General features: G+C 39.8%; 1 protein-coding gene across 1 annotated transcript in view; it reads left to right on the top strand.

Moving 5' to 3' along the window:
- The window catches only part of LOC109852670 (homeotic protein distal-less), a 71632-nt gene extending 70737 nt beyond the window's left edge, over window positions 1-895 (top strand). The window contains exon 5 of the mRNA XM_020424045.1: window positions 281-895. Within this exon, the coding sequence (XP_020279634.1) occupies window positions 281-299 (19 nt within the window). The 3' untranslated portion in view covers window positions 300-895. The remainder of the gene's footprint in view (window positions 1-280) is intronic.
- The last annotated feature ends 23710 nt before the right edge of the window (window positions 896-24605 follow it).

Raw genomic sequence — 24605 nt, 5'->3', positions numbered from 1 at the left:
TAAATTATATTTTTGTATTGCGAAGAAATAATATTTCACGTTTATTTCAACAGACACATACATACTTTGGTACCTAAACTCAAATTAATTACTTATTGGAGTCAATGAAATTAATTATTTTTCAAGTTTTATTTATCGGATAAATTTCGGAATATTGGTAAAAAATTAAACATATCGAATAGATCGGGGAAAATTGTATAAAATTTTGCGAAAATTTCTTTGTCACACGTGTGTCAATGTTCTCTAATCGAACGGTTGTCTTCGCATTTTTGTTTTACAGAGTATGGCCAGCGGTTTAACGAAGATGTCCCTCGACCTAACTTCAGGTGAAGCATCTCTTCGCGTTGCCGCGGACACGTATCTCAGTGGTCTCGCCCCAAAGTGTGAATATGTAGCGCCTCTCGCGAGGAAAATTGAATGTTAATATTGGTTTTAATCGTCTAAAGAAAACCCGCATGCCGGTATCCGTGCGGGCCGTCCGTCGAAGTGAAAACAGTACGAATAGCAGTGCGACGTCGTGTGTGTATGTGTGTAATATACACGCCCTTTAGTAAAATATTAATAGTACTAACGATGATGCAGTCACGAGCGTCAATCTTGAATCGATCGCTATCAAAGAACGTTCTCGAAGCTGGCGAAGAGGACGACTGTTCGAGTTTCCAGTCAACGTGGTCTATCTGTTAACGGGTCTACGGTCTCGAAGAACCGGAAGTCATGAACGATCCGTGCATCGAGTGACACTTGCTGAAATAAGTGACAGTTTCGGTGCACGTTTTTGTGGTGCTGCGAGACGTTCTCTTCTCGTTCTGTGGAATCGACGTTGGTTGGAAGAGAGGAGCGACGTCGTCACGCCGCACGGTGAAGTAAATGTAATAAAAAAAAAAAAAAAAAAAAAGAGTGATAAAATAATGTCGATAACAGCGCTTCACGACGTAAAATTACCGAAAAGTGATTTATTGAATAAAAATTTATTCGTGATCGTTCCCGACATAATATTATATTTCTGCGGAACGACGTTGTTTAATGGTGATCTTGAAGTTCGATTTGTGAAATTGGAACGCGCACTTGTAAGGCTTCGCATGAGTGAATGGTTGTCACGACTGTAACGCTTTTCGTGTTTGGCAAGTAATCGTTGTCGCTACAGAAAAAAAAATAAAAAAAAAAAATGATAAGAATCGCGAGGAATCTTTTTCCCGGGAAATAAAACAGCTTCTCTTTATATCTGTTCATGTCAACCGTCGCGATTGCGTGCAATGAATCTAATTTGATTACTACGGTTAATTATAAGCGAAGATTGTCTCGTAGTAATTGTTTTCATTGTGAATATGTTCGCTGTTTGTGAAACATGAACAAGTCCATGCCGATTTTTATACATATATATAAATTGCTGCGATTAATTGTTGATCAACTGTAATCGTTATTTTTTACAAAAAAAAATATCGAATTGACGTAAACATTGCAATTATGTGTTACCAAAAAAAAGTAATCAAACAGAGCAACTAGATGTTAATTTATTGTATATCGGAAGTCGATAATGGTGAAAAGAGAAACTCTTCTTTAGTTTTAATTTATTTTTAAAAAAATATATGAACATTTTTTCAAACATTTTAATGCAATTGATGCAATTTTTTGTGATTTAATAATTAAATTTCAGACTTCTGATACACATTGCTGCTATTATTGCGAAGCACAATTAGTATCTGAACGTACTCATTAAATCTGATAATCAAAAAATATACCATCAAGAGATGAGAGAGTTTAATTTTTAATGAAGAATTTTCTTTTTTTTTTAATTCATCATACTGGTATTGACAAATAAAATCTACTAATGTGCAAATACAAAATATTTTGTTCAATTTATTTTTGCATAAGAAATATTTTAAACTCACATGTAACTCTCCCACCCATTTATTTAAATGTTGGTGATTATCGAAAACAAATGCGATAGAATACTAGCGATAATAAATATGATCTATAAAAATTAAACGCGGGTCAAGTTTGACATTCCTGATTTACATTTGGAGCTCGCTTGGCACTTATCTGTAAGACACAAGCTTAACATACTCCCTGGCAAACAACGTCGGGACCAGGTCGGGCTATCCTTTCCAGCGCGGCTCAATCCGTCCGATATTTTCGTCACCTCTCTGAATCAGCTCGGAGTGGCACGATCGTGCATCTTTAAAAAATCAATTTCTATTCGCAAATGTCAATTGCCGATGACGTTAGGCCGATCGATTCTTTGTGACAGTTGCCCAACAATCGCGAGCGCATTCGACCTACTTCGTGCGCAGGCTGCATCCCGCGCGATAGTCGGAGAGGAATGACAGGATTGGTGGAGTCGCGCGCGACAGGATAGAAAGAGGAAAGAGAAACAAGAGGAAAAAGAGAGACAATGTTGCATAAACTCGTTGAGCAGTCATTCCTCAAGGCGGTTGGAAGTAATGAAATCCTAATGACATTTTCGTGAGTCAAACGATCTCAGCAATCACAGTGGCTCGCTGTAATCACTGGTCCCTCCTTCCCGGATGAGGCAACCGTCCTTCTCCGAAGAGGAGAGAAGTACGCGAGAAACAAACGAAGGGACGGTAACTCGGGAAACGAGATGAGAAAAAAAGTCACGATGTCGACCGAGCAATGTTCTCGATGTTTGAATTTATTAAGAAATGTCAAGGAACTTTATTTCTTTTTATTTTTAAAACAGTTTTTTGAATATATTTATATTGTTGTGCACTTTTTATTTCAAAAAGTATATGTTGCAGATTAGTAAACTTAATGAAATTACCTCAATGAATTAAATAAAATGATGCTCGCGCGATTTTCATTTGAGGCTTTTATTGATTAGAGCATCTCTCTTTTCTTCCGCTTCTCAACGATTCGACAACCAATGTTTCGAATCCTTTAGATACTAGACATCTAGTATCGCGACCGTCACGCTGGTCAAGTTGCGGGTGAACGATGCAACGGACTGTTTTACGCTGTTTCTTCTTCGCTGTCCTCTGTCGGCCATATTGGGTCACCCTTGCCATCTTGCGTCGCGCAATATCTAACTTTCCAAGAGAGACGACGCTAAACCGCAAAAACGACAACTGCGGCTTGCAACCGCGGGAAACTGGGAGGGTCGGCGGGCCCCACCGCTGACCCAGATCCACTGTCTCGTTCGTGTAACAATGGTCGTCGTCGCATGAGAACGCGTAGTCCCGCACCGTCCTTTTTCTTCCTGATTCTGTCTTTTCCGTTGCCCTGATTGACATTACCGTTTCGGCACATGTCACGATGAAAAACCGCCAGAACCTCAGTCCCATCTCAAACAAAAACTTCTTGCAAAACTGACATTCAAATTTTATATTACACTTAAAATTAAAATCATAATTACATTTTTTTGTTTGTTTTTTTTTTTGTTTTTTTTTTTATTGAAACCCGACATGGTCCCACCGTAAGCACGTTAACCCGTAACTGCAATAGACTAAATCTTCACACCTCAGAAAATTGCATGAAACGGAAGATATAAATTTGCATTACTATTTTACAATTAAGACAACGCGTTTAAAGCAGCTGCGTATAAAATATTAAACAATCAAATGTACTCCCAGAGCCATGTGCAGTTTTCCAAGCCGTGTATCGATAGAGCGATTAAATACGCGAGATCTCATGTGTAATGCATACGTACAATTCTCTATCCAATTTCCCAGGTTCTCTAAGAATCGACGAAAAGCGTCGACGCCCGCGCGCGTCGGCGCGGCGCGGAAACTCGAGACGGATTAGGCTGCCGGGTTTTGCCCTATGGTGCACAAAGAGAACAGTACAAAAGTAGTTTTATGCCCTTCCGCTTGTGTCGATCGCGTTTGCTGTTGAACACTGGTACGCGAGTACGTCGCGTGAGTTTGCGTAAAAAGTCCTGAACGGGCGGAATAAAAGAAAGCAGGCTGGGAGGTAGGCTACGTTTCGGGGATCGATGTCGCTGCGCCTGAACGACGCGGATTTTCTACGTCGTGACGTTTCGCGTCGTCGTCGAGGCGACATGTCTGTGCACGCGAAGGATGCACCGACAATGACGACGACGACGGCGGCGGTGGCGACAACTACGCGACGATTCTTTTCCCGTGTATAATAATAAGTGCCGTTAGATTTAACCGCAAGCCGCGCTGCGGAGAACTGGAAGGCACGAGACGGCCTTCTCGCACGGGTTCTTGCGTTTTTGATTCGGTGCAATAAGAAAGTGTGTGCGTGTATAATTTAAGACGAAGCTCCCCTCAGTTCCTAAATTGCGTGTAAAACCGGAAAATGCGAAAAACAGCGTAAAACAATTGACGTGGTCAAAGTGAATGAGGCACGCGGTTTTATCGGTGTAGCGAAATCGATGTATTTCGTATAGTCACGATTGGCGGAAAAAAAATTTTCCGTAGAAAATTGTTTTAGTATTTAAAAAAACAGTCAAATATTAAAATATTTTTCTTATTTTAATTTATTAAGAGATTTGTATATATGCATATATGTAATATGCGCATATATACAAATATATATATACATATATATATATATATATACATATTTATATTATAAATAAAAGTAATATTTATATTAAATTTCAGAAAATAAACACGCTTTTAAGAAAAATACAAAATTTATATTCTATATGTGAATATAATCAGTTTGCAAAATACATAAAGTGTGCGTCAGATGATGACATTAACCCGACCATTAATGTGATGCAAAAATACATCGATCCGACAGCTTCGATGAACAGCGTGCAAAACCAGCCGTGAAACGCGGCGTGGCTCACCTTTGCCACGCATTCGTGAGATACGCGCGGTTATGACAGCGCGCCGCGTGCAAGAACGAGTGCGAACTTAAGAGAGCGACAGAAAAAAAAGCGAGAAAGAGAGAGAGAGAGAGAGAGAGAGAGAGAGAGAGAGCGTGGTAAACAGTATAAAAAGAGTCCATAGAATTTACTAGCGTTACTAGTCTCGGTGCAAGCCATCGGAGATCGATCGGACTCGGCGAGGCCGAGGCCAGATCGAACACCGAACGTCTGTAAATATTGCACCGGGGCCCTCTAGCATGTAAGCTGTAAGTGAATCTGTGTAAAATATGATTTTGTGATAAGAATGTAAAGAATTTGCGAGAACGTGAGAGAAAACAAGAGAGGCCTAGAAAAAAAAAATCGTCTATATACATATAGAATATAACACGGCAGATCCCAATTTATCGACTTTATCGCGAGTACCCTTGTACGGATATAGAATATTACGAGAACTAAAACACACCTTAATTACGATTACTATTGTATAAAATATGAATAATAACTAATTAATTCAATTTAAGACGTTGTCTCGTGATATTTCGATTTCACATGTTCCTCTTCTCCCAATACATCCCTTGTATATTTTATGCACGTGATATCTCAAATACACGTGAATCTATTAAATAAACAAGTTTCGTTCTCGGTGCTTTTTGAAAAAAAAATTAAAGCCAATTCAATTTATTAAAGCAAAGATTAATGTGATCAAAATCAATGAGTCTTTCTGAAAGCCGCCAAGTCGTTCTTAACGAAGCATGAAAATATCCGTGACGATCGGTTTAACGAGAATGAATTTTTTGCGTGATCATAAATAAATCCGGCTTAAGGAGAGAAAAAAGTTCGAGTCGAAACGAGATACGCAACGTTTTTTNTTTTTTTTTTTTTTTTTTTTTTTTTTNACAACGCAAAGAGTGCATCGGCAAGTATGACGCACGTCGTATGTCCTTCACGAATTACCGCATTTTCGTAACGAGCGGTAACAGCGGCTCAATGATTCAATCATTTTCGAGTGAGCGAGAGCTCTCTCTCTCGCGTTGTCCCGACGGATGACGGTTCGCGTTCTTTTTGCTCCTCTCTTTGTTCAGCGGTAGCCACCTGCCGTTCTAGAGCCAATGTACGCATGCTCTACTTTTATGGATAACTGTACTCCTATCTCGCTCAAAGCTGAAGACGTACTGTATCCTGCGTCTCTTCACGATCTGCTCACGCGACGTCTTGAAGAAGACGTATACAGGAACAATCGCACGCGCGCTCGCGCTGTTGAACACTGGTACGCGAGTATGTGTGTGTGTGCGTGTGTAAGTTTAGAAATTTTCCTTCACTAAAAGAGAACTTTTCTTCCCTTTGTAAGAACGTATCATTTCGATGTAGTTAGTAGCTTCATTCTCTAGTTACATTTTCATTAGTTACAGTTACATTTTCTACGCGGTTTTCTTTCTTCCCAAGCGGAAAAGGAAAATTGATTCGAGCAAAATAGCGCACAAGCGAACTTTAATTAAATTAGCTTGTTTAAAACCAATCACGTTTCATGTGGCTCGTTAAGAAATCGGAAAATGTCAAGAGCACATAAATCGCTCTCTTTTTCTGCGAAAGCAAAGTACTTTATTTCGAAGTCTGTCGTTCGCCACGCGCGACTAGGTTCGCTCGCTCGTCCGTGCGGGACCGCGCGGCAGAAAAAGGTAAGCCGATGTCGGGATGAATACCACGGGGGTCTTGTGGGCCCGTGGTTTCCAAACGTAAACTTATAACACAGAGAAAAGGAAGAACGAAGAAAAAAGGTAGGCCACCTTGGTACGACAATACGAGACGTCTCGCGGGACTCACGGGAAACCTCGCGGCGAAGAAGAGGAGAAGAGGGCAGCAGACAAAAACATATAATGGACACAATGCTCGATGGAGCACGCTCGAGTTCTCGCAAGGTAGGCGCCTCTCCGCACTCGAGACCCGAGCCTTCGAAAAGATTACGTCGAGTGGATGTTTATTTGCTTTTGGCTACATCAAAGATAAACTACCGTCATGAACGACGTCGAATTTGATTTACTGTATCTTTGAAAATTGACTCGTGTCCGATTTCGAGATATTTTATTTCTTTTTATTTTGAAATTTTTATTATTCAATTATATTTTTTATTAATATATCTCATACATAATATAAATTGCTTGTATCAATACTTTACGTGTAATAAACGCAAGAAATAATAATGTCACATTTAAAGTTAGTAATAGCTGAGATATACAATTAAGAAGTAATTTTATCAACGCAAGACGTGCTTAAATAACCACGTGCAGTTAACTATATATTTCAGGATAGGGTAAACTTGGCGCACCGGTAACTTGTCTGGATTGCGATTTGTTTATTCAGGAAAGATAGAGAGGAGTTGCACACGATCGATCCAGGGCACTTTCTAGTCAACGCGCACAGCGGATTTTGATAAAACTGGTAGATCTGGTCTAGCCAGTTCGTCGTTAAAGTTCGTTTTGCCGTAATATTTTTTAGCATTAAGAAGAAGGATGTTTAAACTATCATCTTCCAATATAAACATCCGCAACTTGTTACCAAATCGGCAATAACAAAGAAACGGCAAATTGTCTTGACAAAAAGTGTATCATTTTATTTTACTTAGATGTAAAAGTGATATAGATTTACGTCATTTGTAATCATGTCCCTCCGGATGACAAGTCGATATATTGTTTTTGCACGCGCGTGTCACACATTTATATTGAATAATATTGTTCGCATGAAAATGACCTCATTTGCTTCGATAAAAACACAGCCACGTGGAAGCAAACAATATTAACACATATGACACGTAGGTCACAATCTTGTCACAATAGACATGACGTTGATACAATACTATCAAACGTAGCGAGTTTTGTCTCATATACACATCGGCGCAAGGCTAATAACTTAATCAATATTCATGATACTAACAGCACCTTGATGTGTGTGAGACCTGTTTTTATCTCGTTCAGATTTTTATGTCTTGTAAAACCGAGATATATATATATATACTTGTAAGCAAACGTGTGGCGCAGCAAACGCGTGTTGAATTTGCACAATTGATCTATATTAAAAAAAAAAAAAAAAAAAAAAACAAAAACAAAAAGAGAAAAAAGAAAACTTTTGTTTCCAGTATTGTAGAAAGTACTTTTCCCAAGCGGCGTTCGAGCTCGAGAACGTGCAGCAGCACGCAACTGCTACACGAAAGCCAAAAGTGCCCCAGAACTCCAGCGCGCCGCATACACACGACGCTTTCTTAACCTTCTCAATGTAAGCGTGGATAAGAACGCACGGACTTCGTGTAGTTCACTTTATCGTGGCCGCAGATCGTGCCACCCGAGGGATTCGCCGCCGCTCGACTAGAGCTGCCCGACTTTGAGCAATTAGCATTTAACCTACATCGGATTTCTTGCTCGTTGCTTCGTGAGCGCGAATCTGGTCCGCGAGACCGTACGGCTCTCCGGTGGCCCTAAAGTTTGCGTTACATTCGACGACGCATACACGTACGAGTTTTCGCGTGCGGAAGTATTTCTCTGTCCGAACTAACAAATAACTCGTTGTTGATGGCGATATTTAAGTGATACCTAATTAATTCCTGCGACCCGCTTGAGATTAAAAGAAAGTCACTTAAGGAAAAATTTGTTTTGATCTCTCTATCTCTTTTTCTTCCTCTCTTTCTCTCTCAGTCATTTATCACAGAAAAAATTTGATACAAATGAGAAACTTTTCGCGATATGTCTTTCTTCTGTCACATCACTTTGCTTTCTATATTACTTTATCGATATTTCCTTGGATTTATGAGCAAACGGCGTCGGTCGCGCTCATAAATCAACCGGCGCACATGTAAAGTATGGAAGGAAATTATTACCGCATAAGAATTAGGAAGAGAGGTCTGGCCTCGTAAGACGGTCGACAATATCGAATAAACAAACGAACGAGTGGGAGGCGGCGGAAGTGGTGGATATTAAGGTCTTCGTGACGGAACTTAGCTCGTATTATAGCGAGGCGAGTGAGGAGGTCTCCTCGTCTGTGGCCGAACTAATTCTATTACTTCGTTTCTTCCTTCCACTACCAGCGCGACAGTCAGCATACGAGCAGTCATTGTTGTAGGTCGAATCGCGGATTGTACTGCATGAGAAGTAACGTAGGTTTATTTCTTGTTTAAAAAAAAAAAAAAAAAGACTTGTTTTATTTCACTTTTATGATCTTATTTCTGAACTTTTACGAGAGGAAAAATTTTTTACTACGCGGAAAGTGTTTTAATTATACAACCTGTGTTTTTGAAACATTAGACTTTTTTGTTACGTAAATAATAATGTGTATGTAAAAACATTTTGTATTGATATAAGTCTGTAGTTTTTGACCAAAAAAAAAAATGAAATCGAGAGAGCTTGGAAATAGAATCCAATGAGAATGTTTCGTGAATTTTGTGCTTTGTGTGTGCGATGGAGAAATGGAAAAAAAAAAAAAAAAAACATTAAAGTTCCTAAAAACAAACGTTATTTAACGGCTTTAGCGACACGAGTCCACTGGACTGCTGTAGTTCCAGATGGTGGACTTGTACGAAGCAAATCACAAAGGTCGAAAGAAACCGGGCGCAGAACTCCGCCCAACGTATCGGTTGTCTCATAAGGGTTGCAGGCACGTGGCAGAAAGACTCACACAAATGCGCGTTTCTCACAGTAACGGAAACTCGAACAACTCTATATAAACAAAAACTAACTCGTGTTGATATTTAGCGTGCTCCTTTAATAATCACAAATACAATCATGATATAAAATCCGATATCTTAAAAAACTGACTAGAAAATGAGAAAATATATCTTTCAGCTTCAAATTTTTGTTACAGACTATTGTAAAGCATCTACGTGTTTGATCGTGTTTGTCGCAAATCCCGATCTTCCTCCGCATTTTTTCAAACCCAAAACGTAGAGATTGTTTTATTGTTGCTTAAATATATCGGCATTGCGCAGCGTTAACTCTGTCATTGCTTTAAAAGTCAGAACTCCGATTTTTTGCTCCGTATTTTCAAAAAGTTAAGTAGTAGATTTGAAGAGCCTCTTTGAGCCCTAGAGAATAAAAAAAAAAAAAAGGATCAAAAGGATCAGCGTTTGGAAAAGGATTTTTCAAGAGCAACACGAGACCGATGTCTCTCTCGGTCTGTCGATCGCACGAGGGGTCGGAGTCTCTTGAGGATCTCTACCTGTCCGGACAAACCCACGCAAAATAAACAGATTTGCAGGAGAGTCGGCGCTTACCCAGACAGTAGTCGCAAAGTATAAATGCTCGTGAGGCGACGAAGAGGGAGCATGAAGTCTGGACGACGGGCGCACGCCACTCTGACCTACTCTCGAGTGAATCGTTTGAGAAAAGTACCGGTGACACTAATCTGACACTAACAGTAACGTGTAGCAACCTTAGATTTTATCTGATGACGTGTCCGAACACGAGAACAGGTCGAGGCTGCTAAACAAAAAGGAGAATCCAAATTTCTAGAATGCTTAACGGCATCATATGTTAAATACAAGTGTAAGAAAAAAATACACACATGTAAAATCTAAATGTGTAAGTAGAAAAGATTTTTAAAGAGAAGCTATGTTTGCCATATCATAATATTGAACGCGTGCACAGAAAATAAAGTATTAACAGATTGTTGATTTTCCTTCGGACAGGATTGGTTTGTGTTTTACAAAAGAAAAGCTTCTATACCTATGTTTACCAAGTTTGAGCTATATCTTGCAAATGAGAGACAATTGGGAGACATGCAACTCTAAGGAAAACCGAAAGCGAAGAAAACGTAAGCAAAGCTCATACGCGTGTAGACGTTTGAATAATTTATTCCAAGTTAAGAGGGATCGCGTTGTTTTTTTTACAGGAGCGTATAGCCGAAGAAAACCCGGCGGAGAAACAACTAGTAATTTTTATTCATAATTACTTGTGAGAGGCTATAAAACTAGAAGATTAGAACGCACAATGTAATTGAATAGTAGCGTTACGCTACTAATCTACGTTTTTCTTATACTAAATTAAAGCAAAAAATTATCGATCAACCGTCACGGTTGTTTACTGCTCGCAATTGTAAGAACGTATTTATTCTCGGAATTTATTTGTTTCGTAATTTACGCGCAACTCTCATGTGCGATTTTAAATAAAATCTCTCAGCAAACTTAAACATTATCGCTAAATAAAATAGTTATTAAAAACTATTATACAATATCTAGCACGTCGATTTTGTTCTAACTTGTACCAGCTGCATTACGCGCGTAAATCTTAACGGTTTTCTTCAACGCCCAACTTTAGTCGTACTTGCAAATGCGAAAAACGCCTCGAGGTTACTCGTGGCAGCGAGAGTTCACGCCCCGGTGTCCCGAACACAATCGCGAGGGGGTCGCACCAGAAGGGAGAGCTGCAAAAAAACTTGCGGCATGCGTACTGTTCTTAAAAAAGTCGCCCTGTACCAGAGGGTTTACCAGGGGGTTACTTTACAATGTGGGAGGAAATTCACGCACGGCCGAAAGCATTTTTTTTTTTCGCTCAGCCTGTCCTCCCCCTGTCGCCCTCTTGTGTCTTTTCCTTGCGAGCTCCCGATTGCAAGTCGTACGGCGTGTTTCATTGTACCGGATACTTCCGGTGTAACCGGATATGACCGGGCGCAGTGACATTAACTTTAAAAATATTCGCGGCGACACGCCCGTTCGTTGATCCCTCGTTTTCAAAATACAACCCCTGAGAAAGCAACAAAATCAATTTTTTCACGACGAGAGTTGCGCGAAACAACAATTGTGTTTTTTTTTTGTTTAATGTAGAATCGCTTAAACAGAGTTAAAATTATGAGAAAATATTATACACAATTGTTATTATTTATCTTACTTTTTACATGTTAGAAAATCTATCATATGCATCGTGTAAAAAAATAAACTTTTCTTTAATTATTTTGATATAAAATTTCTTTATTTTTGCTAGTTTTAAAAATTAATTTTTATACAAGATAACTACAGTTATTTTTCGCGAATGCATTGCGTAAGCAGATGGAATCGATTGTGGCGTTTTAAATACACATAAATGTAAGGGTTCGTAAGTAAGATCAAAAGCTGACGACTGAGGAATAGCCACCGCTATGGTCGTTTGATAATTCATAGGAATGGTGTCGGATCACCGTTTCAACCTATCATCGCCTCCTATTTCAAGGCCCGAATAGCACGCGTCAACCCCAAAGAAGTTGCCCCCTCTTTCTAAGCCTTTGTTGGGCGCACGCGTCGCGTGTGCCTCATTTTACATTCAGACCCCCCTAGGTTAGTATTTTCGAATGTAAGCGCTAACAAGATCAAAGCAAAGTTGCCACGATATCAATAAAAGTATCGGGGAAGTGATGACGTTGTTACTTACTTGTTTTTGCGAGAGATACAGAAGCGAGAAGTCATGTTTGTAATATCGAAAACAATTCGTTCACACAAGATAAAGAATATTTCTGATTTGCTTTATAATGTACAGTTTTTTTTTCTAACATTAACTAACAAATTGATTTACAATATATTTTTCGATCGAGACGGGAGAAATGTGTGAATCTTTTTTTTACTTTCTCAAATTTTCAATGTGTCAATGTGAGAGGCGTCGCCGGTAAAGAAATATATATGCGCGTTGAAACAGGAGGAGCACGCGACTCGAATGTAATTGACGCGTGGTTCCGTTTGCAGAAAGCTAACCGATGCCGAGACACACGCTGGGTAAGGACGGCCCGTTCATTCCGTAATACGCTTAATGAGGGCCCGTTAATTACGCTAATGAATCCCAGAATCCCTTCGGCTTATACCTGGCCGCCGCTCTCTGACGAGCGAGGAAACCTGCTACCTCACGGTCTTCGAACGTGTTCGTTTCTTTTTTTTTCGAGATATATCACGCATTCTATTACCAATGGTGTTTTTATTTATTTGTGGAGACTTCTTGATTAAGGTGTAAAGACTAGGATATCTCGTTATCGTACAAATCGCATAATATATTGAAATTTTATTATATATGTATACCATTTTATTTAATACTTATATACTTTGTACACGCTCAGGATTTCGAACGTTTTACTTTCAATTTGCTCATACACGCTTAAAATTTGATAAAAAATAAAAATATTTAATAGCGTAAAAACATAAGTGTTTTTTTTTATACGTATCTTACTAAAGTTTTTATGTAAACACACACACACACACATAACAGAAGTGGTATCTACTTTAATAAAAAGTTTTTACTTAAAATTTTTTTTATAATACTATTATACTCATATATTATATAATATCATCCGATTGAAATCACGTTTATTAAAGAGTCGACACGTAGGAACTAAAAAAATTTTAAATATACTATAATCTAGACAAAAAAACTACATGTTAATTTTTTGTAAAGACGCAGAATAAAGCTCGACGGAATAAAAGAACGCTTTGAATTAAAACATAAAAAATTATAAAAGTAAATTTTTTAGAAAAGTATTTATCACAAAAGGCCGAAGAGAAGGACATTTTATTCACCTTCGAATTTCTACCTCCGTTTTGCGCGGGAGACCTTTCAATTGTTGGATCGAGCCTGGCATTCGGATTGTCGGCAATTCCGTGAAGTTAATAATACGGTGAGACTAAACTCCGCTTTTTTTGACACTATGATATTCACAAAAGTGTTTCGTGAATTTGCTTATCGGTACTATCGGGTCTGCCTTCGTGACCGTGTAGTCAAGCGTACATTAACGTTACTTACCGGTCACACAGCCGTCGTTATACACACATATGTGCACCGCGCATATCATTTTAACGACGGGGAAAACGTTTTCTCTGATTCCAAACTATAAGTAAAAAGTAGAGCACCGCGTCTCGTTTCGATGGTTTGTTAACGACAAACATTTGAAAGCAACGTTATTTTTGTTTGCAATTGCTTTTGATCCTTTCATTTGTACATTTTTTTCGATTTCTTTAGTTTTACACAACATTTTTTTTCAATCATTTGTACACACATGTACAAATGGCGGTCAAAAAAAATATTGTCCCTATTTGAAGATTTATTTTTTCAAATAAGAGTTGATATATATATCATAATTAGAATTTTTAATGCGCATGGAAGTCAATTATACCTAGTTATCAGACGCGTAAATAAAACAACTGTAAGTGTTTCCACTTCAGAAGTAGTAATAATTACAAAAGTGTTAAATTATATTTACGTGCCACAAGTCAAACGAGCTTGATCTTGAAATTTTTAAAAGTTTGTTCGTGGGATCGATACCGTTCCTGTCATTATACGAATATAGATGTTTCGATGTGTTTTCTCCGTTCTTTTCTCCGTTTGTTAACCGTTTATACATAATATATGCGAACTTGTAGTACAAGTTCCTGTGTGGAGTGATAACAAATACTTTTATTTTATTCAAATTGAGTCGAAGAAACCACCGTTGTTACGCGTTCTACCAATAATGTAGAACGATAATTCTCCTATCGTGACAGGAGTTACGCAGAAGTTACGTTTGACCGTAATTTATTTTGTGCACGGGCTGAACATCACCCCGTGCGCGTACAGTTATTAGGACTTAAAGAGCTCGAGCACTTACGCGAAATAATAACGCAGCTAGCACATTTTCAAGATAAACTCTTCGAAGGCACTTGCGGTCTTTAGGCTGTAATAAGTGTGATAACTAGAAGGTGACGGCACGGTTATAACGATAACATTTCTGTCTCTGGGATATCTGTTTAATATGTTTTGAAAGTAACCTTGCTCTATATCTAATATATTTTAACTTCTTATATTTTTTTTTGTACTTATTTTATACAATATATTTTAATTAATAATGATAAAACACTTTTACACACAAATTAATTTTGTTAAACGCTTACGATAAATCTGATTGTGAAAAAAAAAATTTCATTTCACACATTTTGAGCTGTGTGATTTTTGTTAAAAGAAAAATTGCACTTCCGAATCAGTATGTCGCTACGTCACTTCTTCGCGCCGAGGAAATTCGTACAGAAATTAAGGCAACGAGTCTTCGGCCTTTGCCACGACAACTTTAATTGCAAGTAATTGTTTCGAAGGTCGGAAGCGGTCTGTAAAGACGTTTGGCCTACGCAATTGACGGTCACACCATGCAATAATACAGGGTGATCGCGCAATAACGTTACGTGCGAAACTCCTACTTCGTTGAGGGTATTCTGATCATAAATAATCAATGTAAATAATCAATGTGAATAAATCTACCGTAAACGAACGAAAAAAGCTTGAGTGCGTCGGTTTTTCTTATCGATGATTACGCGAAGAGTTTGATACCTTATAATCTCGCGATCAGCTGCTTCCTTCAATTTATATTTAAATTTAACACCACGTGCGCGTCACGGAAGAGCAAACACAACGGCGCGGAGTAATAAAAGACATGCTTGAAAAGTTTATCGCGCGCGCGCGCGCACTCATGGGTAATGAAATGTCATTACCGTTATCGATCAATGATCAATAAACAGAGATAAGTATCGAGAAAAACTCAGTAATCATTTTATTAAACGCCGTATTGTAATTGATCTTTGTCGGCGCTTCTTTTAACTTGAATGCCATGTACGTTGTTCTTCATAAAATAGGTAGCCTGTAATTACACAACTTCCATATATTTGCATTTATCGGAATAAAACCAGCGTCCCGCGCAAACGATAAAATCACGATAACGTTTTTTTTTCCTGCAATTTGCTCTGGTTTTCTTTATTTATTTATTTATTTATTTTTTTGACAATTCGCTTCTTGAACTTTGATATTGTCGTAAAAAAGGAAATGGAAAAATTGAAAATTAAATAATTCAATACTGGAAACTATTTTGCTCGCGCTGTTTCTAATGTTTAGCAATTTTCTTTGCTTTTGTTCACGTATTTCTTTGACATTTTGTTATTATTAGATGTAAAGTAAGAAGATTTTTTCTCCATTGTCGATTGTTTACAATGTTCGCGTCCTACGCTTTGCTTCGCACTGATCGGTTCGTTTCTTAAAAGGACTGTCACGCCATGTCGTGGTATGCATCAGTGGACAAGAGTGGTTTAGATGAGCTGAGGGTAAGATCGGTGTCATCCCTTTCACGAGGACAATACCGCCAAATCCGATTTCCGAAATGATCGTGTTAAACGTGGCCTGGGATTTGTCAGGGGGGGTCGAGAGTGGCCTTCTGAATGGCCGATGTTTACCGGTCCCGATGGAAAGAGGATTACCGCGTGCATATCCGTTGTACTACGGCGATGAATGTATCCCGTCGGTCTCCCGCGGGGAAAGAGTAGAGTACGCGACGCGGTGTGCATGGGGCGTGATATTATGGCATTCTTGCAACGTCCTTGGCGATGGGATGAGATGAGAATAGCAGGCTCGGAAACTGAGTTAGTTCACAGCTGTCGTACGGAAAGTTAAACCGAGAATGTTCTTTTTATGTCTTGGAAAATACTTCATATCTTACTACTAAATACCACACGATATAAGTTGAATATAAAATGTTTACGATTAAGAATACAAAATACAATATTATTGTAGTCCGATGTAGCTTTCTGAAATTGTCAATGCTTCTAAGCTTTGCTTTGTTAGCAAAAAAACAAATACAGGATACCTTAATTAAAACTGCAATTCTAGATTTGATCGATTCCAATAAATAACTTAAGTGCAAATTGTTATTGATTTGTGTACATCAATGATTTATTTTGTTTCTGAAATTTGGTAAAGTATCAGCACAGAGAATGTAATTTTTCAGATTTGTTTGCGTTACGAACGTGACTGAAAATGTTGAATAACAATAATAAATATCGTGGCGTGACTCACGGAGGCATATCTCTCCGGTAAGGAGCGAGGAGCACTTTCGAAAATCTCGTGACTCTCTTTTCCATCGCGAAGGTCTCTCCTGAACGAAGAGAATAGTCGCTCTTCGGAGAGATGGCGCAAGAAAGAGAGCGAGAGAAAGACTTCTCTCGCAAAAGGAAAACGGAATCGAGGGTGAGCTAGAGCGTGGCTATTTTGTCTGTTTAGTTCCACACGGAGACACCCGATGTATGGGCGCCGCGATGCGTATAATCGCTAATGCTGGAACCCCCTTATCCGATCGGCGGGATGAGCAGGGGGTGTGTCCCCGCTAATCTACTACGTACCTCTCTCGCTCTTTTCATCACCAGCTCCCGAATAGACCTCGTGAGATCTCGATATCGACGCTGCTCTCGTGCATACGCTATGAGATAAACGTCGATACGTGACGCGACGAAAGTAAGGTCGGTGATTCCACGATGCAAAACCGACGCGTAAAAGAAACGCTCTACATATGTATAGAATTCTCGTGTGTGTTTTTTGCTACAACAATTTATAGGCTTCTAACTTCTTATTTTTACAACAACAACGCAATAATTAATCGATATTATCATCTAACCATAAAAAAATGATAGAAAACAGTATCTAAGCATCAACGTTTGATTCAAATAGAATTTTTCACGTTATCTTTATCCTTCCATTCTTGTTATCGTGTCATAAACATTTCTTTCCAATGATCAATTCCGAATAGGCGTGATCGATGTACATGTCCTGAGAGATCCATTTTGTCGCATCTCTTTTCAAGTTAGTCTTTTAAGCCCCCCTTCCACTTCCGTGCGATACGCGCATCCTTTTTTGCGGTCTTTTATGAGAAATCTGCTGCACGAAAACCCGCTTGGTCCATGTCACCGGTTTTACGCTTCGGTGCATCGTGAGCTCCGTGTTCCTCGTCGTTCGCACGAGGCCGAGCTCGAAGAATGGATGGAATTGGCCTTTTTCATTTTCGCACAGAGTGCCGGCTCATAATACGCTTCTGCGAGCCATAGAGGAGCGCCATACGATAGACCAAGTGAACATTCTCCTCATTGTTACTGTGGAAGCTCGCACAAGGGACATCGCCTACACTCGCGCGGAAATTAAAGAGACCTCTGTCTTATTAGGAAATACTATTTTATGTGTCTTATGTATCAATTATGTCGATTTAATAAATAGATTTGTAAAGTCCCGTCATTGCGATGTGATCTATCTTGATTTATTTTAGAAGAAAACAATCTTCAACGTTCGTCACACTATGTTTTATAAGTAACTAAATGAGATTTGCGACTGTGCCTGTTCTTACAAAATTAGGCGATGGCAATTAGGCACAAATATTTTTTTGTTTTTGTTATTAGCGAATACACGAGAATTCCGACGACGTGATTTTCTTTCAACGATGCGATCTATCTATCTCTCTCTCTCTCGTCAGCGACCAGTTTCTCGTCTTCTGGGTAGAAAAGAGCCGAAGGCGAAGTCCCTCGGTAGATCCGTTTAACCATCAGAAGAGTAGTAGGTACTCGTCTCTGGTCGCCGTCGGCCTCTGATTGTCCTTTATTGGGTTAAATTGAACTTCCTTCTCGTGATACGCGGCTCGCATCAACTCACTCGCTCTGAGTAGTTGCTTAGCTCTTAAACATCTGTATAAGTACAGGGTGTGCTTAAAGTACCTCGATTTGTCTTTGCTCGCTCTGCGAGTCAACTTCCGATCCCCGATGTAAATATTCATGATAAGAGTTTACGTATTTACCATAAACGATTACAGACTTTCGCGGTCGGAAACGTTTCTGCGATATTTCTCAGACTTATGTTTAAACATTCTTGCATTGTTTGTTTTACAAACTTTGTTTGTACAATTTTAATTAATACGCGTGCAAATTGTTTTCCACGTAATTTTTGTCAATTATTCAAACTTATTTTTACATACACATGTTTTTTTCCACTTTGCGAGTTGCTTTTTCTAATCCTAGATCACTCGAATACAAATTTTGGATCACCTCGTATATGGCCGAGTCGGCGAGTCATGCGAGCTTAAGAGTTAAGAGTTTGGGTTTGCGCTACGCAACAATTCACGAGGGGGCGAACCGCGACTCAGGAATTCAGAGCGAGTAAATACGGTGGGCGTCTTATTCTTACATGTATAGAACGCGTTCCGCGCGACCTGCGAACCACGCTTGACATATCATGCCATCGTGTCAAAAACACTGACGCTTCCCTCGTCCAGATGTAGGAGCTTAATCCACAGCTCTATGTGAATTATAAACAAGCGTTGAACTTATTTGACATTTATCTTTAACGCTGTTTTTCTCAAAAACAATATTATACTTTATGACAAAGTAACATCAAATTATATCGATGTGCAAAATTAGATACAGCAAGTTTATTTAATAAAGTTAATTAACTGTCATTAATCACTCTCAAGATTACACCTGTGGATGTGTGTAGTTTTCAGGTGTTTAACGTTGGGTTGAGAATCCCTGCTTGAGGGAATCGTACTGATAAGAATGAATTATGCAGATGAATGTTGCGGCGATGTCGCCGATGTATCAAACCGCCTCAACTAGCTCATTCTCCTTCGTTATCTATTCATTGACGAGCCCGACGTGCGCGACGTGATCGTGGACCAGAAATCCGGACTGTTCCCATGTTCCACTTATGGCATTTGGTCCAATCGCACGCGTCTGACTTTAGACGACGTCTGATAGCCCCGGAGTCAACATTACGCACGATAACGATCGCGCGCAAACATTTCTATATATTATACGTTGAAAGGTCTTTAGGAAACTGGATGTGTCCGCTTTGGATTTGTCGTCACTATTCGAGCCTTGTCAAAAGGCCTTTTTCGCAATTTTCACAAGTGTATTTACGTTCGTTTACACTTGAACACGTCAAGTTGACGTTCGTCAAACCGTCTTGAAGAAACTCCTTAGCACCGCCAAGCATCTATTAAGGTGTACATTTGTCGTCTCGGTAGACGTGTAACAATCTCTAAGTAAATCAGTAATTTTGCTGGAAGGACATTTTCATTGACATGTATTATATATTTTGTGAGAAACGCACATAGTGCGTCTATCGGACCAAGTTATAAATGCTTTATATCTGTTTTAGTAATTAAATCTGTTTTAGTATCACAGTTTTTATTCAAAATATATCTCAACTAAGATTCAAAGAAACTACCGAAGCAAGGATGAAAGAAAAACGATTTTGACGGAGGTGACGATAGATCATTAAGCAGTTGACTTGATTTAAGTAATGAAGGCTAATTATACCTGAAGTTAATAACCTTCTCAAGAATAAAAGCCGCAAGGCGGCCAAGCTTGGCTTCGCTGCGCTGATCCCTGGCGGGGAAGCGACTTCGCGGAGAGAACTCGGTGAGCTAGGATGAGGGAGACCGGAGGAAGGCGGGTGGCAACTTAATGACGCCGCATCCGGGAGTCGCCAGGACATTGTACCTCGCAAAAAAAGATCTTATAACGCGTCCACACAGCTGGACCCGCATACTACTTTCCTCCGTGTACGAATGGGGAGACCCCGATCCATTAACGGGCCGGCGCGAACATTAATAATCCGCGCCTTCTTCGCCGGGATTGCCGGTGCGAACGCGCGAGCTGCAAGGTGGCGGCAACCTTGCCCAGGTGACGTAATGGTATTGGCGTATCGGCTTCCTGAAGCGGGATCTCGCGCGGTAGCCGCGTCTTTTGTGCCGCGTCAAAGCTAATAACACTTTGTGATTTATCCAGATGGCGTCAATAAATCAGATTCGGGAACGCCGTGCCAGATTGGGCTTGGTTTTTGTCGGACCGCCGAGCAACGGCTGACGTAAAAGGGCACAGGTTAGAAACTATATGCATGAACTTAATAAAAAGTATATAAGTTAAAATATATTAAGCGCACACAAAAACTTATTTAAATAAAAACAATATTTCCAGCTTTTTACGCGCGCATATGTATTTTTATTAAATAAGTTCTCTCTAATCATTATTACGCACATAGACATTAAACGAAAGATGAACTATATATGTACGCTGATATAAAATGTGCCGTGACAATAGATGAATAAAAAAAAAAAGAGATAGAAGATTTCCAACTGTATTAAAGCGATACATGTGTATGACTGATCTCATCGTGCAGGTCCGTTCGAGATCGACGATGGATTGATCGGTTCGATTTCGAAAAAGCTGCGCCCTCCCGCGACGCGCATCGCCATTCATCCATTCATCCAGCCGCGAGTTACGTTGTCTTCCGCCGTGTGCTGAAAGAAGAAGACGAGGTAGAATGAAGAAGAACAAGAGGTGGAGGAGAATAGAGCGTACAATCACGATGAGTGGCGGACCTGAGGTGCGAGCTGCGAGTGGAAAGGCTCCCGGGCTGCCAACCTAATAAAGCAATTTGTCACGGTTGTCGTCCGAATGCCAGCCATACATTAACACACAATCTCGCCTTCGAGAGAACCGAGCCATCCTCTTCTTCTTTCCTCGCTGGACATCTCTCCTCTAGTCTCGCAGATTCCTCGGTATCCTCCACAACTTTCTCCTTACGCATTTCCGATGGTTCAATCCGCGAACATGAAAATCCATCGAGATATTTAAATTCAAAGATGATAAGGACGGAATAAAAACGGTGTAAGATTGAGATATGGCACCGCTAAACTAGATGCCATTATTTATTGTGTCCTCGTAATATTATGATTTAATGATATTCCGGGTAGGTTGAAAAAAGATGAGCATATATCTAACGACAAACTCAACGCTATCCAACCGGATAGCGAACAAGACGATACGAAATGGCTCGAGCCATTTGTCAATAGACGCGCGATCTCTCTGCTGACTTTTCAACGCACATGAGTGACTGAGAATATGCGCATACTATTTTCTTCACGTTCGCCGAAGCACAATGCCCGCGGATTATTGCGCGCTTTTTGCACAAGGCGAGGACGATCAAGGCAAAGGGATAGGACCTGACTTCCTCGGCGACGCCGTTGCAAAGGCGAAGACGTTCTGCAGGTTCTTGCTACCGGCAAGAGGTGCGGGACACGTGTGATTGATGGATCCTCTCTACGAGTGGTCCTCTACGGCGAACCAGATGGGACTCCTTCTCCGACGCGAGTTCTCTCTCTCTCTCTCTCTCTCGTACCTTCCACATCGTGTTTCTTCTTCTTAGTCTTCTGTTTTTTCGCGAACGCCTTCGCATCCGATGCCGCGCGGCTTTCTAATCAAGAAATATTGGTCACAGTCAGCTCCCGTGGCTCGACGGACACATACATTTCCGGCAAGATCAACGACGCCGGGATGAAGAAACAGGAAATTATTCATAATTTTTGTCCGCTGTAACTAATCACGAGTGTATACAATACTGATGGCAAATTGTGATCAGGCGGAGCACATATTATATTAATCGTGAATGAAAAAAACAGGATTGATTATACTCGTTGGCTGCGAATAATTCTATAAACTTAAAACAATGTTGTAGAGCGTTTCTCTTTTTACTTTAAATGTTCTCAAAATTTTAAAATAAGCTTTTTTAAATGGACCTCGTAACAATGGATCTAGTTATACAAAATTACATTTATTCAATTCTTCAACAAAAGACTACGGACCGCTTTGTCATTGTGTCTCTCACGTCTTTCGTCTCCTTTTCGACGTTGGCTTCGAATCTTAAGCCGCGCGATGTGGTGCACACGCGCAAACACGTTCGCGTATGCACACACCGCGCTACGTGCGTGTGCGCGCGCGTATTTGTGTGTCGTGGGGTTAATTGAATCAAGCAGCACGCAACCAGCTCTGTATACACTGCCGGGTCATCCGAGGTCAAATCGGTAATAGGCTGACCCTTAATTCACCATGTGGCCGACCACTGAACGCCGATACATCGTCGCTCGTTCTTGGACATGCGACCCTCCTAAGCACTCAATGACCTTGAACTCGGAAGAACGGACGACAGAGTGGATCCACCGACAACTTCGACGGCACGAAACCACCCCGTTGAGGCGCGTCGAAGCTGTTCGCTCGTCACGATGCTATTACTTCCGCATATTATTCCTCGCGTGCTATTTGAAGACACAAAAATAGCTGTGGTTTCATTTAAAAAGCCGTTCTGATGATTAGCGGACTTTTGATAATTACCATTGAAAATCAAATACTTGAACGATTTGAATGCGTGACGTGTGGATGATTGATTTTCGATTTTTCTTAGGAGAATCCATATGGTTGCGATCACAGTTCATTACCGTACCGTGAATTAAAAAAAAAAAAAGAAAAATGAATCTTGTTTATTATATAATTTGCAAATGAAACAAACACTTAAGCTAAAAGCGTAAATACGAGAAAGTAAAATGCTTTGCGTCGATTACATAATTTACTTTAAGGGCATGGAATCATTAGCACTGAGCGAAGTGCAAAGCAGATTCAGAGGTCGGTCGATCGATGAGCTTAAATCGCTCTCTCGTGTCTCGTCTGCAATTTGCAAGAGGACCTCTTAATTTGATGTGGTTTTCTGCTCACCAGGCCGTTCAGTAGGCACGAACAACGTGTAAATATGTAACGAGTTCATTAGACTGCCGATCCGGCAAACTTTCGTGGCCGCTGTAACGACGATTGCTGTCACTAATTACAGTTTCACTGAATTTTCTCGATTAACGCTGCCGTATGTTTCTTCTTGACATTCAAATCTTGTAAGATAAACACCATCATTAACTTCTTGATTAATGAGCAAGCAACAATTATGTTGAGAAAAATCTTCAAGTAATATATGTGTACATACAGTATCGTGAGAGAATGAAAATTTATAAAAAGTAATAAAAAACAAATTTATGTAGTGCTATCTTTCGTCATATGCGTGTTTTCTTATTGGTAGTAAAATGATTTTAAAAAATATTTTAGTTTACTTTATTTTTAAAAATATAAAAGAGAATTCTTTTTTGCGCATATGCAAATTGATATATTTCCAAAAGTGACACTCTGATAAAAAAAAATCGGATTTTTTGTTCTCAACTCGAATTAAACTTTATCCAAAATTACGATCGATAGAACAGTATATGCTAACAAGAACAAAACCGCTACTTGGCAAGAGGAACTTCGGCGCAATGGACAAATAGTGCAGAGCTCATCGCTTCTAACGAGTCCCGCGGCACACATTGAATCTTACACGGTGAAACCGCGACACACAAATCTCACGAATACGCTTATTCGCCGCCACGCGCATCGAGAAGACGGATCTAATTTATTCGACCTCGGGTCTACACGCGCCTCGCGTATGATTCGTCCGTCATTGGGTCAGCCACAACGCGCAGAGATTCAAAAGGGACTTTCTCTCGCTAATTGTCTAATTGTGACATGACTACGTTCGTCGCGACTCCAAGTGGTCGAAGAAAGGAGAACCTGCGAAGGGTCGGGCCTGAGATACCGACCGGGCAATCAGTATCGGGTTTCCCCTCCCGTCGTTTGTTCCCCTTGTTCGTTTTGTTCTAACTTAGGCCGTACTACAAACGACTCTCTTGGCTTCTATCGTGTCGACACATTTGATAAGAGCCGAGGTCAGTCCGGTAACCAGTCAACAGATGTGGCTAATTGGACGTCTTAACACTCTTACGCGATGCTCGGAGAGAGTGACTGTAGGATATGAATTTTTACAATGCTATTAAAGTTGTTAAATAAAACAGCTTGAACGAACTCAATTATTGTAACAGATATTTAATTTATTATGTGTGTTATATCTAACAAATAATGTGAAAATAAATTTACACAAAAAGTAATGGCATCAATAATACAAGTGCGCACATATATGTGATTTTTTTAAAGATACTTAATAAACCAATACATAACAAATGTCTGGATGTTGCAAATAATCTTGATAATTCGAATACAATATCTTGATAATAAAGTGTGTGTGTCACGACTGCGATCACGGTTTATTAATTACATCTGGTCTGTCGTCTGAAAGTCTCATTCGTAAAAAGAAATTGTGCACACAAGGACGAGTCTTAATCAAATGACAAC

Source organism: Pseudomyrmex gracilis, unplaced genomic scaffold (assembly GCF_002006095.1).
Source record: "Pseudomyrmex gracilis isolate BER0280 unplaced genomic scaffold, ASM200609v1 scaffold_1, whole genome shotgun sequence".
Lineage (NCBI taxonomy): Eukaryota > Metazoa > Arthropoda > Insecta > Hymenoptera > Formicidae > Pseudomyrmex > Pseudomyrmex gracilis.
This window is presented reverse-complemented; position numbering and strand designations above follow the sequence as displayed.